The 15298-nt window shown below is 60.8% G+C and overlaps 1 protein-coding gene across 2 annotated transcripts; it reads right to left on the reverse strand.

Annotated features, from left to right (window-relative positions):
- Positions 1-623: 623 nt before the first annotated feature.
- ZFYVE21 (zinc finger FYVE-type containing 21) lies at positions 624-14619 on the reverse strand. Of its 2 annotated transcripts, XM_082647209.1 has the most exons (8): positions 14443-14619; positions 5171-5221; positions 4803-4971; positions 3907-3982; positions 3731-3822; positions 3181-3234; positions 1332-1474; positions 624-1200 (listed from the first exon to the last, which is right to left on the reverse strand). In XM_082647209.1, exons 1-8 carry the CDS (start codon positions 14578-14580, stop codon positions 1165-1167), a joined length of 759 nt encoding a protein of 252 aa, XP_082503335.1. In that variant the 5' UTR covers positions 14581-14619; the 3' UTR covers positions 624-1164. The 2 variants fall into 2 exon arrangements, with proteins under 2 accessions (XP_082503335.1, XP_082503336.1); XM_082647210.1 differs by lacking the exon at positions 3181-3234.
- Positions 14620-15298: the final 679 nt, after the last annotated feature.

Consider the following 15298-nt stretch of genomic DNA (forward strand, 5'->3'; position numbering starts at 1 on the left):
ACAGCACTGCCTTCTCTGCAGCCTTGTGCTGCCCCGGTGTGGTCCCCACCCCTCCCAGCGTGGACGTGCAGCCCACGGGCCAGGAGGCGGTGGACGCAGGGACGCCTGCAAAGTCACGGGGGCAGCTATGGGGGTGGGAGGGCAGGGGCCCCAGCTCCCCGGTCCCAGCCATGACACCATAACCTGCCTGGTTCCAGACTTGAAGCAAGTAAGGCGCTTCCCTGAAGCGTCAACTGTACGTACAGGCTTTTATATACCAAAACTATTTTTTGACTAAACCACTCGAAACTGTCAGAACCACGTTGGAAATGTTTTTTTCTCTCATTAAAATCCAGGCCCTGAGCTTATTTTCCATGCGTGAGTCTTGTGTGTAATTTACGTACAGACACGTGTAGGTCCTTGTTGTAGAGTCACCTACCTTTAAGCGCTGGCTGACTGTGCACAGTGTGCTGATGGGAAGCGAGCATCCTGCAAGGCAGTCTCTGCGGATGCCATGTAAACGTGCACACGGTAAACTGCTGTCTCTCACCGCAGGCTGTGAGCGAGTCTTGTGTCCTGGAGCCAGAACTGAGCTGAGCATGAAGCTCAGGTTGTCTGGACACAGCGAGGTGAGGCCTGATCCGTATTTTCAAAATAGGTTTTAATCGTAAGCTTTATATACAAATTGTTGTACAATTATTTTAATAAAGGGAAATAGTGAAAAGTACAAAACACAAATCTTGTTCCTTTCCCTGTGAAGTAGCAAAGGTTTGTTCATAGCCCCAGATGAGTGACACGTGAACGGGCAGTCTGTGAGATGCGCCCCAGTACAAATCAGGCCAGGTCACCACTGCCCAGATCACTTCTGTGGAAGAATTAATGGAACGAACATCAAGGGGCCAGAACTATCTAGTAAACTTGGGCACTCATAAAAACATGGTATAGATTATGCTAAAAAGATTTTAGCAGTAGTGTAGCTCAGTCTCTCCCACCCCCAATTAGGCATCGATGAGACCAATTCTAAAGCACGAGGTGTTCTGAGCATTAATCAACTGTGTACATATTGCACTAGGTAAGCTCCGAGTACTTGAGTTGCGTTTCCAGCACGTGTAGGGTTAGTTGCGCCTGTGCGTGCTCGGCGAGCAGGTGCTGCTGCCCCTAGCGGACTATCCAGCCCACGTGGCGTTACTGGTCCCGAGATTCGTAGAGAAGCTTGGCAGCCTGCAAGGTGACCAGAGATAAATGCGTGTGCCTGGCTGAATCCAGTGGGGGCACCCCGGGTAGGCAGGCGGCGGGCCTCCCTCTGGGAAAGGTGGGCAGTGCTCTGAGCAGAAGGGCCAGGCCCACGGTACCTTGTGCATGGCCACCAGCCATGCTGTCGCCTGCCTTCTGCTGCCGTTTGCGTCCTCCCCGGCCGTCAGCTTCAGCTGCGTCACGCCCTCCGCCCCTGGCGCCGTGTACTGCAGGGTCATGCCTGTGGCCCGCACGTTGCCTCCTGGAGTGGGGAGACGAGGTAAGGATGCCCGAGGGGACGCTGAGCGCCCAGGGTGCCACCGGCCCTGATGTGCTGCCGGGGTGCCTCCTCCCCAGCCCTGGTGCTGGTCTCAGACGGAGGCAGCCTGGTGGCGGGGCCTGGGCTAGGGGCTGCCCAGCGTTTGAGCCCAAGCTCACAGGCCCGGCACCACGTGGCCGAGAACCCAGGGAGAGGCGCGGTGCCGTTGGGAGGGCTGCCCAGGCTGCACCCTGCCTGTCACGCTGGCCTCACCCCCACCCTACTCTGGAGAGCCAGGGTCAAAGCGGAGGGCACAAGTGCCACCAACACCCCACTCTAGTACATGAGCTCCTGAAAAGATGCCATGTGGGGTCGGCCTGCTGGGACACTGCCCGCCTTTGGGCTGTGACGCCATGGACGACGACGGGACTCCAGCACCTGCTCTGAGAACCAACGGCTGGAGGAACAGACGGCCTTTCTGTCACGACTGCAGTCAGAAAAGTGGCAAGGAGACCAAGCCTCACAGTGGAGTTTGCCTACCTACAGCTGTTCTACTTTGTGACTTGGGAGGAAAACTCCATTGTGAGCCGTTACCCAGCTCAGAAGATCCCTTCCATCAGACGCAGGTCTCAGAGTCAAACGCAGGCCGGTGGGGGAGCAGGTGCTGGGGGGGAGAGGCCCGGCCCACCGGGAGGTCGATCCGGCTGGAAGTGCCCCGCCACCCAAGGCCTGGGACGCCCCTCATGACCTTTCATAAGCCACGGTTCGACCCTGGGTGTCAAGCGGCTTGTCCCCGCCTGGGCTCCTTGCAGGAGTGCCCCCCGCCCCCGGGCTCTGGGGCAGGCAGGCTGTGCTCTGCCCACCCCCCGCTCCCATAGGTAGACTTCTACTGGCCCAGGCCACGTTTCCATGGCTCCTACGACCGCTGTCGCATTTTGAGTCTGTGGCCGGCAGAGCTGCATGCAAGTACCTGGGCCTCGACAGAAAGTGCGCAACGCTGCTGTGGCCACCGCCCCCGCCCACTCGGGAACACATTTTTCTGGACATTTAACGGTTCCGGAAGCCTGGGCAGAGCAGGGCTCACTGTCCTCCCAGCACCGCCACAAGGGGCCGCATAGCGCCACCAGCCCCCGGCCCCGCCCACACGTGGGAAGGACACGGAGGGAGGCCCCGGCCTGGGTGGGGGGGTGGCCCCCCGCTTCTCCGGACCGTGACTTCCGCACCTTCGACTCACGGCCCAGCACAGGTGCCGCCACGCACAGCCTGTGCTCGGGGACAGGGGGCAAACGCTGAGCCGGCCCGCTCCCCTCGCCACCTGCGGGCCCAGGAGCGCAGGGAGGCTCCTACGAGAGAACACGGGAGCGAGCGCGCTGCGGAGGGACGGGAGCGCGCTGGGGAGGGCCGCCGCCCGCGCCCCCCTCGCGTGGCCCGCTCAGGCCCCAGTGGATGCCCAGGGGAGGATGCCCAGGGGACGTTAGGAAACACTGCGTAGGGCTCCCCTTGGGAGCGCAGAACTGAGCAAATGAGATAGATTGCTTCATTCATGCTTTGTCTGCCCGTCTTAGACCCAACTGTCCTTCAAATCAACCAAAAGAAGGGAATGTGTGTTTCACAGAGAGCCTCGGCGTGGACCCCAGCACACAGCAGGGTCTGAAGGAGGCGCAGCCCGGCGCGGGGGCAGGGAGAGCGGCGGGGAGCGGGGAGCTGACCTTCAGAGACGGGCTGGCTCCCCGGGAGGCTGGTGTAAGTGTGCATGTCTTTTTCTACGTCAAGAAGGTAGGCCGGCAGGAGAGAAGAACAAGCAAGAGCCGATCAGAAAACAGAAAGCAAGACGGACTAAGTCACGTGGGTTTCCTCAGCGCGCTGCGCCCAACGCGGAACACCAACTCCACTTCCGTGGAAGGACAGCTGCTGAAGTGCGAAAGTTTAGGTGGAAAGATCCAGAATAGGCTAAGCGCTCCGCAAGCTCCAGGAGGAGGGTCGTCCCCGCAGACCCTGGGGGTCGTGGTGCTGGGCGGGCAACGATCCAGGCATCGGGGAATCGGACCGATGCCAGCTGCCGCCGGAGCCTTACCCCTGACCCGAGTCCGACAGGAAGTGAAACGTACAGAAGGGTAGTCCCCGCTTGTTTTACACGTTCAGCCCCATTCTCCTGGCGAGCTCCTACAGCCACTCACTAACCACAAGCCCCCGCCACGGCTGAGCGCGACGGCCCACAGACCTCGAGGGTCACCCAGGCCGGTGCCACACGGCGCTCACCTCCAGGAGGGAAGCCTTCCGTGAGCATCTGCACGGCGGCAATGCGCGTGACCTCGACCTCGTGGCGACTGTCCCCGTCCAGAAGCAGGTACCTGCAGCAAACGAGGGGCGTCCACACCACGTCACTTCAGGCTCGGAGCGACAGAGCGCCAGTGCCGCGCAGCACCCGCTTTTACCTCTGGTTGCTGGAAAGACGACAGACCATCGTGTCTGGCTTCTCCGAGTTTCCAAAAGTTACCAGGAAGGTGGCTCCTGGGGATGAAAACCAGACATGAGGACCCGGCAGCTCCCTTCTCGCCTCCCCTTCCAGGCCAGCCCACCAGGGGACACGCACAGAGGACAAAAGGAAAGCAAGACAGGTGGCAGCTCTGTTCTGTGGGGCCCTCGGCTGAGGCGGAAAGGCCGTGACGGGGTTGGGGTTCAACAGTGGAAATAAAAGGTGCTGCCTGGGGCTCCCAGGGGCCTTACCTCCCAAGGGCCTGGCTCACAGGGCGCCGACCCTCCCCCAGTGCTCAGGGGCCACTGGGCAGCACCACCTGCCCTGCTGCCAGGAGGTGGAAGGGGCCTGCAGGCCGGGGGGGCTAGGCTGCCAAGGCCCGGGAGGGGACAGCAGGCACGGGGAAGGGCAGCAGGCACGGGGAGGGGGCAGCAGGCATGGGGAAGGGCAGCAGGCAGGGGGAGGGGGCAGCAGGCACGGGGAAGGGCAGCAGGCAGAGGGAGGGGGCAGCAGGCACGGGGAAGGGCAGCAGGCAGAGGGAGGGGGCAGCAGGCAGGGGGAGGGGGCAGCAGGCAGGGGGAAGGGGCAGCAGGCAGGGGGAGGGGGCAGCAGGCAGGGGGAGGGGGCAGCAGGCAGGGGGAGGGGGCAGCAGGCACGGGGAGGGGCAGCAGGCACAGGGAGAGAGCTGCCCTCTCGCCACCACCATGTCCCAGGACGGCGGGGGCCGCACCTGGAGTCCCAACCATTGGTCCCAAGCCTGCAGCAGGCACCCTGCAGAGACAGAGGCCAGGCACGGCGTCAGGCGTCACAGCATCGCAGCCACCACACGACAGACACGAGGCCCCAGGTGCTCACCACTCAGGAGCAGCTTGAGCTGCTTGTCGTAGAACTCGGCCTCCCGGTGGGACACCAGGGCGCACTCAGCACACTGCCGCACGGGGTCCACGAAGCACATGCGCCGCAGCGCCACCTTCTGGCTGCAGCACTTGTCGCAGAAGCACTTCCCACACCGGCGACAGTGGTGCTGCAGACGCGGGGCAGGCAGTGAGGACCCCCGGAGACCCACGCCACCGGCATCCACGACCAGATGCCTCGAGGGTCCCAACGGTTTCCCAGCGGCCGGAACCCTGCCCGCTGACCAGGCTGCCACTGTCCCCAAGGCTCCGCGACAGACAGCGCCCACTCCCACCCCCCACGCCCCCTCCCGCCCCACCGCAGCTCACCTTCCTGGTGAGAAAGTCAAACTTGGTGTCGCACTGCATGCACCTCGGGCACTAGGAGAGAAGGTGACAGGGCGTCAGGACCCGGCTGCCAAGGCCACGTGGTCAGCTCCTCAGGGAGCCCCGTCCTGTCACCGGAACGCAGGATCGGCTGTGAGATGATGCGATGCCACAGCAGAAAGTGATCTACACCGGGTCCCCGCGCGGAGAAGCGCAGTGGGTCTGCTGAGCTGGGGCAGCGTCTAGCTAGCAAGGGTGCTACCAGCCCCAAATGCCCGGGGCTCAGCGGGGAGGCTGGGGACAGTGCTCCAGGGACAGGCCGAGGTCCAGGGCCGGAAACAGCCACATTATCACCAAACCAACCAACCACGCAGAGGACCTCAGACCTCTTATCTGACAAAGCGAGGGTTTTTTCCCATCCTGGCGCCAAGTGCGGACAGACTGTCTCCTCACCGCCAAGGCTCAGCCTCCACGGTGGAAAAGCTGCTCCTGGACACATGTGCCACCTCACCCCAATGACACAGTGACAGTAAAATGCCACTGTCAGGGAGCCAGACACCCTGGCCACCACGCGACCCGAACCCGGCCAGTCCCCAGTCAGTCCTGGCCAACACGGCCTGACCCCAGTGTCCTGCCCTTCGTCCTCACTGCCTGGCTTCAATCTGGGCAGCCAGAACCCACTTGCCGCCCATCCTCCCCGTTCTGCCAACGCAGTGCTTGACCTTGACCCCTGCTCTGCACCCCTCCCGCCCCCAGGCCTGCGCCTGCAGCCGGGTCTGTTGCTCTGAGGAAAGGCACAGCAGGTGCCAGGGCCCACCATGGGGCCGGGACCCTGAGGAAGCTTATGGAAGGAGCCTGGCATCCACACGCAGTGTGCCCTTCTCCGTGGGAGGGCAGGCATCCAGGCCGGCCCCGAGCCCACCCAGCTCTATGTGGTCACGGCCCCACCCTGGGCTGGTGTCTAAGCGTTCTGAGATCCTGTGATTGATGTCTCCTGATTTTCTCTTTGCTCTTACGCTGCTTTCTGGGCTGGGACACAGGGCCTGGCCCACCTTGGCTCTCCAGAACCATCCACAGAGTCCCTGTCGGCTTCAGGCATGAGCTGGCTAATCACAGCGCAGCTGCTTCCACCAGTCCCTGCCATTGCCTCTCGCTGTCAGTTCTGGAATGTTCCGTGTGTTTGGCCCTTGGGCCTCCACCCATGGCAGGGCATCTGTGTGCCACGCTCTCCTGTGACCTCACACATCTGCCAGCCACAGAATCCACTGGATGTGGGGAAAGCCGGCTGGACCACCAGCGTCAGGCCAGGCTCCAGTGCGAGAGCTGCCTCCCGAGTCCATGCGCGTCCTGCACCCACGGCTGGGACATGGAGCCCAGGGCTGTCCCACCCTCGCCGGGAGGCTCGCATCTACACAACTGAGAGACCAATTTCTAAACTAAGACCACAGCAGAATTTAACATTTGCTCCCGGGGCTTCCTTGGTGGGGCAGTGGCTAAGAATCCGCCTGCCAATGCAGGGGATGAGGGTTTGAGCCCTGGTCTAGGAAGATCCCACATGCTGCGGAGCAACTAAGCCCGTGTGCCACAAATACTGAGCCTGTGCTCCAGAGCCCGTGAGCCACAACTACTGACTGCACGTGTCACAACTACTGAGCCCGTGCACCACAACTACTGAGCCTGCGCTCTAGAGCCCACAAGCCACAACTACTGAGCCTGCGCTCTAGAGCCCCCGAGCCACAACTACTGAGCTCACGTGCCACAACTACTGAGCTCACGTGCCACAACTACTGAGTCTGAGCTCTAGAGCCCATGAGCCACAACTACTGAGCCCACATGCCACAACTACTGAGCCCACACGCCACAACTACTGAGCCCACACGCCACAACTACTGAGCCCACACGCCACAACTACTGAGCCTGCATGCCACAACTACTGAAGCCTGCGTGCCTAGAGCCCGTGCTCTGCAACAAGAAGCCACCATAATGAGAAGCCTACGCACTGCAACGAAGAGCAGCCCTTGCTCGCCGCAACTAGAGAAAGACCGCACGCAGCAACGAAGATCCAACGCAGCCAAAAATAAATAAATAAAATAAATAAATTTTTTAAATAAATAAAATTCACTCCCTTAAAAACATTAGTGATCTAGAAGTTTTGTATTAATCTAAATAACCAACGAGGTTATTCAGAAAACTTACAAGCTTTAAATAAAGTAAGTTTCCTGTGGATTATATAAAAGAAGCTTTTAAAGTTATCAAGAGAACAATTTGATATGAAAACAGAATTAAATAAGGAAATAAAGCAACTAGTGAAGATATGAGAGTAAAATTACCACCAAAGAACTCACACCTTGTCTGATAAACCAGCTGCATCGAAAGGAAACGAAAAGCCCAGGCCGAGCCCCGTTCACCTGACCTGGACCCAGAGGCTCTGGGGTTCTGGGAAACCACTGTCTGGGGAGACGGAGTCCAGAAACCAGGTGTGAGCAACCCACCTGCACCATGTGTGACGAAAGCTGCCTGGGTTCCAGCCTCCCGGACTATGTCGCACCCAGGCCTGTGTCACCGCGGCATCACTAGGATGGGCTGGGGCTGGCATCACAGACAGGCACACTTGTAAGGGAGAACCGGGACCCACAGGAGCTCAGTGAGGGCCCTGCGTGTGAGGTGCAGGTTAAGGCACAAACACACACAGCACATGCAGACAGGCACAGAGACACAGACACACATGCAGATGCTGCCTGATCCTCCGCGGGCTGCCCCAGGCCGCTCCCCACCCGCCAGGACGGGCGGTAGGACCAGCAGGGCCGTCCTCGTCCTCGAGTGAAACAGTGTCAACGGTGGGGCCTCCAGCCCACCACCGGGGCCCCTGCGCTCACCCCCAGGACTCCTGCCCCACAGTTGGGAGGAAGCCGGTGGTAAGGGTGGCCTCCACAGTGTCCCCTGGGCGCCCACGAGAGGACAGGGGAGCCGGGGGGGGGTGGCACAGACAGCCTCTAGTGCAACACCCGACGCCGAGGCGCTCCCGGCTGCAGCCCCAGGGTCAGAGCCCAGCGGCCTCAACCCCTCGCAGGGCCAGGAAAGCAACAGCTGACTCATGCCCACCCTGCCAACGCAGGAGAGTTCAGACGAGGTTCGAGGTGTGCTTTCTGGTGGGGAAGTGAGGGGATTACGAGCAATCAAAGGAAAAACCAGAAACGGCCACAGGAAGCCGGGCCCAGATGGAAGACTTCAGGGCAGAAGGGGCCTTCGGGGATCGTGGGGTCCACCCCGGCACGCAGCCGAGGGCAGAGGCTGGGCCACAGGGCTGCTTGGAGACCCGCGGTCTCTGCCGACCTGCTGTCCGACTCCAGCACAGGGAGCCCTGGGGGTGCCCAGGGCAGCGCATCAGGACGGCCGACAGGGCATCTTCTCTCAAGGTAGAATAGTCGGAAGAGAGAGTTTGGAGAGTTTAAAAAGAAGTTACTATAAAAAGGACAGGGCTTCCCTGGTGGCGCAGTGGTTGGGAGTCCCCCTGCCGATGCAGGGGACACGGGTTCGTGCCCCGGTCTGGGAGGGTCCCGCATGCCGTGGAGCGGCTGGGCCCGTGGGCCATGGCCGCTGGGCCTGCGCATCTGGGGCCTGTGCTCCGCAACGGGAGAGGCCACAGTGGTGAGAGGCCCGCGTACCGCAAAAAAAAAAAAAAAAAAAAAAGGACAGAGTTTGGGACAGATGCCCACCCTCCCTCTGAGGCTGGAGCGGCAAAGGACAGTCACGCCTCCTCCCACACTGTCCTTGGCGGTGCTAGGAGAGACAACACCTGCCCGGCTGCGCCTGGCTTGCACGCTAGACCGCTTCTCAGGCTACAAGGGGACTTCCCTCGTGGTCCAGTGGGTAAGACCCTGGGCTCCCATCACAGGGGGCCCAGGTTCGATCCCTGGTCGGGGAACTAGATCCCACGTGCATACCGCAACTCAGACCCGGCACAGCCGAAACAAACAAGCGAATAAATAAATAAATATTTTTTTAAAAAAAGCTTCCTCTTCCCAGAGCCCGTGCTCCATAACAAGAGAAGCCACCGCAATGAGAAGCCCGCGCACCACAACGAAGAGTAGCCCCTGCTCGCCGCAACTAGAGAAAGCCCACATGCAGCAACGAACGCCCAACACAGCCAAAAATAATTAAATTAAAAAGAAAAAGCTTCCTCAAAAATAAATCATAAAAATAAGTTACAAAATTACATGTATTACTGTATCTTTGTTGAAAGACGACCGTTTTTAAAGAGTAAAAGCATAACTCCTACAAATATAAAGTGAACCCACGTCAAAGATTTAACTCACGGACTTCCCTGGTGACGCAGTGGTTAAGAATCCGCCTGCCAATGCAGGGGACACGGGTTTGAGCCCTGGTCCGGGAAGATCCCACATGCCGCAGAGCAGCTAAGCCCGTGTGCCACAACTACTGAGCCTGCGCTCTAGAGCCCGCGAGCCACAGCTACTGAAGCCCGCGTGCCTAGAGCCCGTGCTCCACAACAAGAGAAGCCACCGTAATGAGAAGCCCGCACACCACAACGAAGAGTAGCCCCTGCTCGCTGCAACTAGAGAAAGTCCGTGCACAGCAACGAAGACCCAACGCAGCCAAAAATCAATAAATTAATTAAAATAAATTTTAAAAAAAAGATTTAACTCATTAACTAATGAGGGAACCAATAGGATGTTAGAAACCAGCTCAAGGGACGAAGAGCAGACACACAGCAGCCCCGGGAACGAGACGAATTTGACAACAGATGCTTTCACGGGGGTGGGTGGGGCGCCTGAGGGAAGGAGCGGCAGGGACAGAACACCTCCAAGGACAAAGCCCAGAGCCATCAAACAGGGAGCAGCAGGTGCAGACACCACATCCCAGGAAGGAGAGGCTGCCACTGCCCATGTCCCGCAGGACAGCCAGGAACCCGCCTTCTCCCAACACTGGCAGCAGCGCCCCGCTGGCCCGAGCAGCCGTGGGCAGCTCTCCTGGCTCCTGACCATGGGGACCCGCCTGGGATCCCGGAGGCCACGAGACCAGAGACCGGGGACGCCGCCCACAGTGCTCTGGGAACGCATCCTGCAAAGGGCCCCCTCCCCTCTTGCCCCAGAGAAGACTAACAGACACCCCTGTCCACCCACCACAAGCCACACGCGGACTGCAGATGGGACTGGCTGACACATCCATCGGAACAAAGCGCCCACGAACTGGACTTGATAAAACCTTCGTTCATCTCTCCTTCCTTCAGGGCCTTGAACTCTGACCCACCCCGTAGCCTGAGACAGGCTGTCCTGGGGTGATGCACCCCCTGATCCTCTGTCAGATCACACCACCTGCCCCTCCCACCCCACTCTCTCCTAGCCTGGGCTGCCCCTCCCATGGAGCAAGCCCCTGCCACCTGCCTTTGGAGAGCTCACAGGGCCCTGGGCCGGACCTCCCCCCACAGTGACCCTGGGGACACAAATCTCTCCTCACCTTGTTTTTGTTTGACACACTTGTGCTCTCTCCTCCCCGGTTCTGCATCTGCAGAGCATCTGACGTCAGTGACAGTGCAGAGCCATCGTCATGACTGGCTAAACCCAGCGCCCAGGACAGGAAGAAAAGGGATGCAAAACTGCATGGATTCTAACGATAAAATTCAGTATTTGGGGCTACTTGTAGCAAGTCCTTATGGCTGTGTACCCAGACAGCCCACCCCTAAGGCCACTCTCCTGGTCATGGGACACTCGGACGGCAGCCACACGAGGCCCAAGCTATTCCCAGGCCCTCCCTGTCCCGCCACTGCCTCCCCACCTCACAAGCTCCCAGGGGCACAGAGACACCAGGAAAGCAAGTCTCAGTTACTTCTGGGTCAGGAACCCCTCTGAGAAGCTGAGAGCTACAGATGTACCCACATCCCCACGTTTTCCAACATCTGTAAGGGATGCCCCTGTGGGCCCCAGCTACCAAGCTGGCACAGGGTCAGGCACTGAGTAAAGAGTTGATAGGGCTTCCCTAGTGGTGCAGTGGTTAAGAACCTGCCTGCCAGTGCAGGGGACACGGGTTTGAGCCCTGGTCCAGGAAGATCCCACATGCTGTGGAGCAGCTAAGCCCATGTGCCACAACTACTGAGCCTGCGCTCTAGAGCCCACGAGCCACAACCACTGAGCCCACGAGCCACAACTACTGAGCCCACAAGCCACAACTACTGAGCCCACACGCCTAGAGTCCGCGCACCACAATGAAGACCCAATGCAGCCAAAATTAATTAATTAATTAATTTAAAAAAAATGAATCCCACTTTGATAATGGCAACACAACGAGAAAACCACATGTAAATAAACTTTAAAAAAAAAAAAAAAGAGTTGATAGATGGGCAACAGGTTGGCCGCTGATGGACCCAGCAGAAGACAGCCGGGACGAAGAACACAGGACGGCTGCACACAACCGTGACACTCATCCACCCACAGCTGAGTGCGGGGGCGGGTGAAGCTGAGGACAGCATGTCGCCCCTGCCACGCTCCACCTATGCCCCCCACCGCCCGTCCCAAACCACAAGTAAACCTACTTCTCAGCACTGGTAGATCCACGCTTGGGTCCCCTCCCCACACACCAGGGTCGTGGGTCCAGAAGCACTGGGCAGGCCGAGTGCCGCCAGGCCGCGCGAGCAGCAGGGCAGAGGCCCCGCAACCAAGGCCAGCCTTCGTCCCGACGCTCCCAGCCCCAACTGCCCCACTCCCAGTTTCTTTTCCTCCCGACGCTTCCTTTGGTCCCTTCTGGACTCTAGGACATTCCCCAGTACGTTTCAACACGCACTTCCTCAAAGTCAGAGGAGAAACTGTCCACGGTCACTTGGCGCTTCCTCCCCGCTCTGAGCTCCCTCCGCCTCTAGGGCCTTCTTTGGCTGCTCAGATGGCAAACTGGGGGCATGTTTCTGGAAGGCACCCCGCCATCCTTCTAACACAAGAACGAAACTTCTGTTACAGGAAGGAGTGCCACGCTGATCCCAGCACTCCCACCCACACTGATCGCTTTCCCGAGAGCCCCCAGACAGGCGGGCAGGGCCCCAGACGCACCTCAACACCAGACCCGCAAAGAAAGACAACACATGCAGTACAACCTGCGAAACAATCATTCCAGCAAAGAGCAAGGGGCCCTGAAGAGTGCTGGCAGGGGGGACCCAGAGGTTAACTGAAGAGCAGCTCGCGGGCTGCAGGGGAAAACTGCACATCGTCCAGAGGGGTGTTCTCCCGCACATACGGTCCCTAAGGAGGTGGACATATCCCTGCTGTGAGCATTTCATGGGGGATCAATCAGGGGAAAAAATGTCTAAAGAGGGTCCTCGGAGGACAAAAGTGGAAAAAGACTGACACTCTGACCTGGCCTCGAGGACACGTTTGGTGCCCACGCAGTGAAGTGGAGATGCTGCGGACACAGTATGTCCCTGTCCCGGCTCCCCTCCCCCGGCGTGGAACAGACCAACTCGCCTCTAGCTCCTGCCCTCACCTGCCTCCTTCCAGGTCAGGCTGTGCGGTTCTGACTTCTCTTCGAACCTTGATAACACCTGCCCGGCTCCCTCACTGATGCAGTTAAAAGAGCTCCGGAACATGCATTCACTTAGGAGAACGAGAGTCGTGATACTACCTTTTTTCTCTTTAATCACCTTTTAACAGCACTAACCAAGGAGACCACACGAGAAAAGGTATGTTCTGTGATTTCAAACACTGCAAACGCCAGGAAGAAAAATGCAGAAGAGAAAGAGCACAGACAGGGCGACCAGAAACCCAAGAGGAAGGGAGGACGTGGCCTGGGCCAGCTCAGTGACCCGCCTGCGCGCCAACATCTCGCCCTCTGTGCACTGGCCTGCAGGGACTCGGTGACCGGGAGGACGTGGCCTGGGCCAGCTCAGTGACCCGCCTGCGCGCCAACATCTCGCCCTCTGTGCACTGGCCTGCAGGGACTCGGTGACCAGGAGATGGGAGGAAAGGGCAGCCCTGGCAGGACGGCGATGAGACCTCCCCGCGGCGGGCCCAACCGCCCCTCCGAGCTCTGGGCGCTTCACCGCCAGTGCCCTGAAAACACCTGATCGCATCCCCTCACTTCGCCCCCCCCTGCAAAAAAACGTGCCGCCTGCAACCGTCATTCTACGGGGAGGAAGGAAAAGTGGTCAATCGGAACGCTGGAAGGAGATGCAACTTAAAGCATTTTCAAAAATCGTGCTACTGGGCTTCCCTGGTGGCGCAGTGGTTGAGAGTCCGCCTGCCGATGCAGGGGACACGGGTTCGTGCCCCGGTCCGGGAAGATCCCACATGCCGCGGAGCGGCTGGGCCCGTGAGCCATGGCCGCTGAGCCTGCGCGTCCGGAGCCTGTGCTCCGCAACGGGAGAGGCCACAACAGTGAGAGGCCCGCGTAAAAAAAATAAATCGTGCTACTTTTATGTCTCTGGGACGTCTGTGATTTACAGGAATGCGGTAAGTTTTTCCGCCTGGCTTAGCATAGCTGAGAATAACCGGCTTATGGGATCCAGTCCAAACCCTGTGGCACAGCACAGCACAAAAAGGCCTTCAGAGGTTCCGCCCCCACCCCACCCACGGGAGAGCTCACGCCCCACCCCGCCCCTCACCTCTGGGCGCAGGTGCAGCTCCCCAGGCAGGACGCCCTCCACACGCCCCACCTGGACACGCGTACTCACCCCCAAGACTCCCTCAGACACCACCGCCAGGCAATCCACACAGCGAGAGTGCCCTGCACAGAGCGCTGATTATAAATAAACAAACACGAGACTCCTCTCCTCCCTCGCGGGAGGGAGTCGCAACTGTATCAAAGGTTCCAGCCCAGCAGCTCGACCTATGGATGTGGCGGAATCCACAGATGACCTCGCAGCTGGGCAAAGCCCGGGTCGTATCAGGAAGGGAGATATGTGAGGGGTCACAGAAACCTCGGGGGGCAGTTTCTTAAGAGCGGGGTAGACTGGGCGCCCCGCGAAAGGGAACCAGGCCAGGCAGAGTACCCGTGGCCCAGGAGGGGTGGAGCCCGGGGGCTCCGCTAGGGCGCGGGGCAGGCGTCCCGAGGGCGGCCGGGTTTGGGGGTGGGGAGGACACAGGGGCCGGAGGAGGCAGTTCCGGGGCCGGGGTGCGCGGGGAGCGGAGAGCGGGTCGGGCTGCGGAGGGGCGTCGGGGAGGTGGGGCGGGCCCGGGGAGCCGACGCGGGACGCGGACGCCGGGAGGCTCGGGGGCACGGGGAGGGGACAGGGGGAGCGGATCCGGTCCCGGGGCTGACGGGCGTCCGCGACCTACCTCCTTGTCCGGGACCCACTGCGGCTCCTCCAGGCCGAACGGGCTGCCGAAGGCGCGGTGCTCTGGCACCATACGCAGGCCGCTGGGGGAGCGCACCAGCTTCTTGGCGTCGCGGCGCGCGGCCACCTCGGAGGACATGACGCCGCCCCAGCGCTCGCCCGCCGCCCGCAACCGGGCCCTAGCCCCCCGGGAGCCCCGCCCCGCCCCGCCCCGCCAGCGCGACTGACAGCGCCTCCGCCCAATAGCCACGCCAACCACGGAGCGCGGACCAATCGGCGCCAGATGTCCGTCCCGTCGCTGCGCTCTCCAATTGGCGCAAGGGTACCTCCCCTGCCACCCTGCGGTCGGCCACCAATAGGCAGTGAGGGCCGGCCCGAGCACGCTCCGCCCCCTCAGGGCTATTGAGACTTTGGATTGGCCAATTAGTCGGCGACGTGGGCGCCGCTTCCTCTCTGATTGGCGTATCCGGCGCGAGGCGCCCGGCGCTCATTGGAAGAGTAGGCTGCGAAGGGTAGGATGGCGCGAAGAAGCCTGTGGAGCGCGGGCTAGGTGGGTGCGAGGAGTAGTGGTTGCCGTGGTCCGGGGCGGGATGGAGGCAGGGGTGGCCTTGGGCACCGAGAGCGCAGCTCGGCGCCCGCGCGGCCCTCCTCCTGGGGCTTTGGGGGGACGGGGTCGCGCGTCATCGATGCCCCAAGCCGCGGTTCGCACCCGCGGGCGGGCGGGCAGAAGGCACAGCCGAGCGAGGGTCCGAGCGAGTCCCGGTGGCGGGAGGGAGCCCGGTGCCGGGGCCGCGCGGGCTGGCTAGCGGGGCTGGGACCGGAGGGCCCCTGTCCTGGGGCCGTCAGCCCGCACAGCT

Source organism: Grampus griseus (assembly GCF_964374135.1).
Source record: "Grampus griseus genome assembly, chromosome: 2".
In the NCBI taxonomy this organism is placed as follows: domain Eukaryota; kingdom Metazoa; phylum Chordata; class Mammalia; order Artiodactyla; family Delphinidae; genus Grampus; species Grampus griseus.

Coding starts and splice junctions, on each gene's coding strand:
- ZFYVE21 (XM_082647209.1), bottom strand. CDS start 14,580: ATGTCCTCCGAGGTGGCCGCGCGCCGCGACGCCAAGAAGCTGGTGCGC. Junction 5,222..14,442: donor AGTGGGTCCCGGACAAGGAG/GTAGGTCGCGGA, acceptor CTTCTCTCCTAG/TGCCCGAGGTGCATGCAGTG. Junction 4,972..5,170: donor TTGACTTTCTCACCAGGAAG/GTGAGCTGCGGT, acceptor CCGCGTCTGCAG/CACCACTGTCGCCGGTGTGG.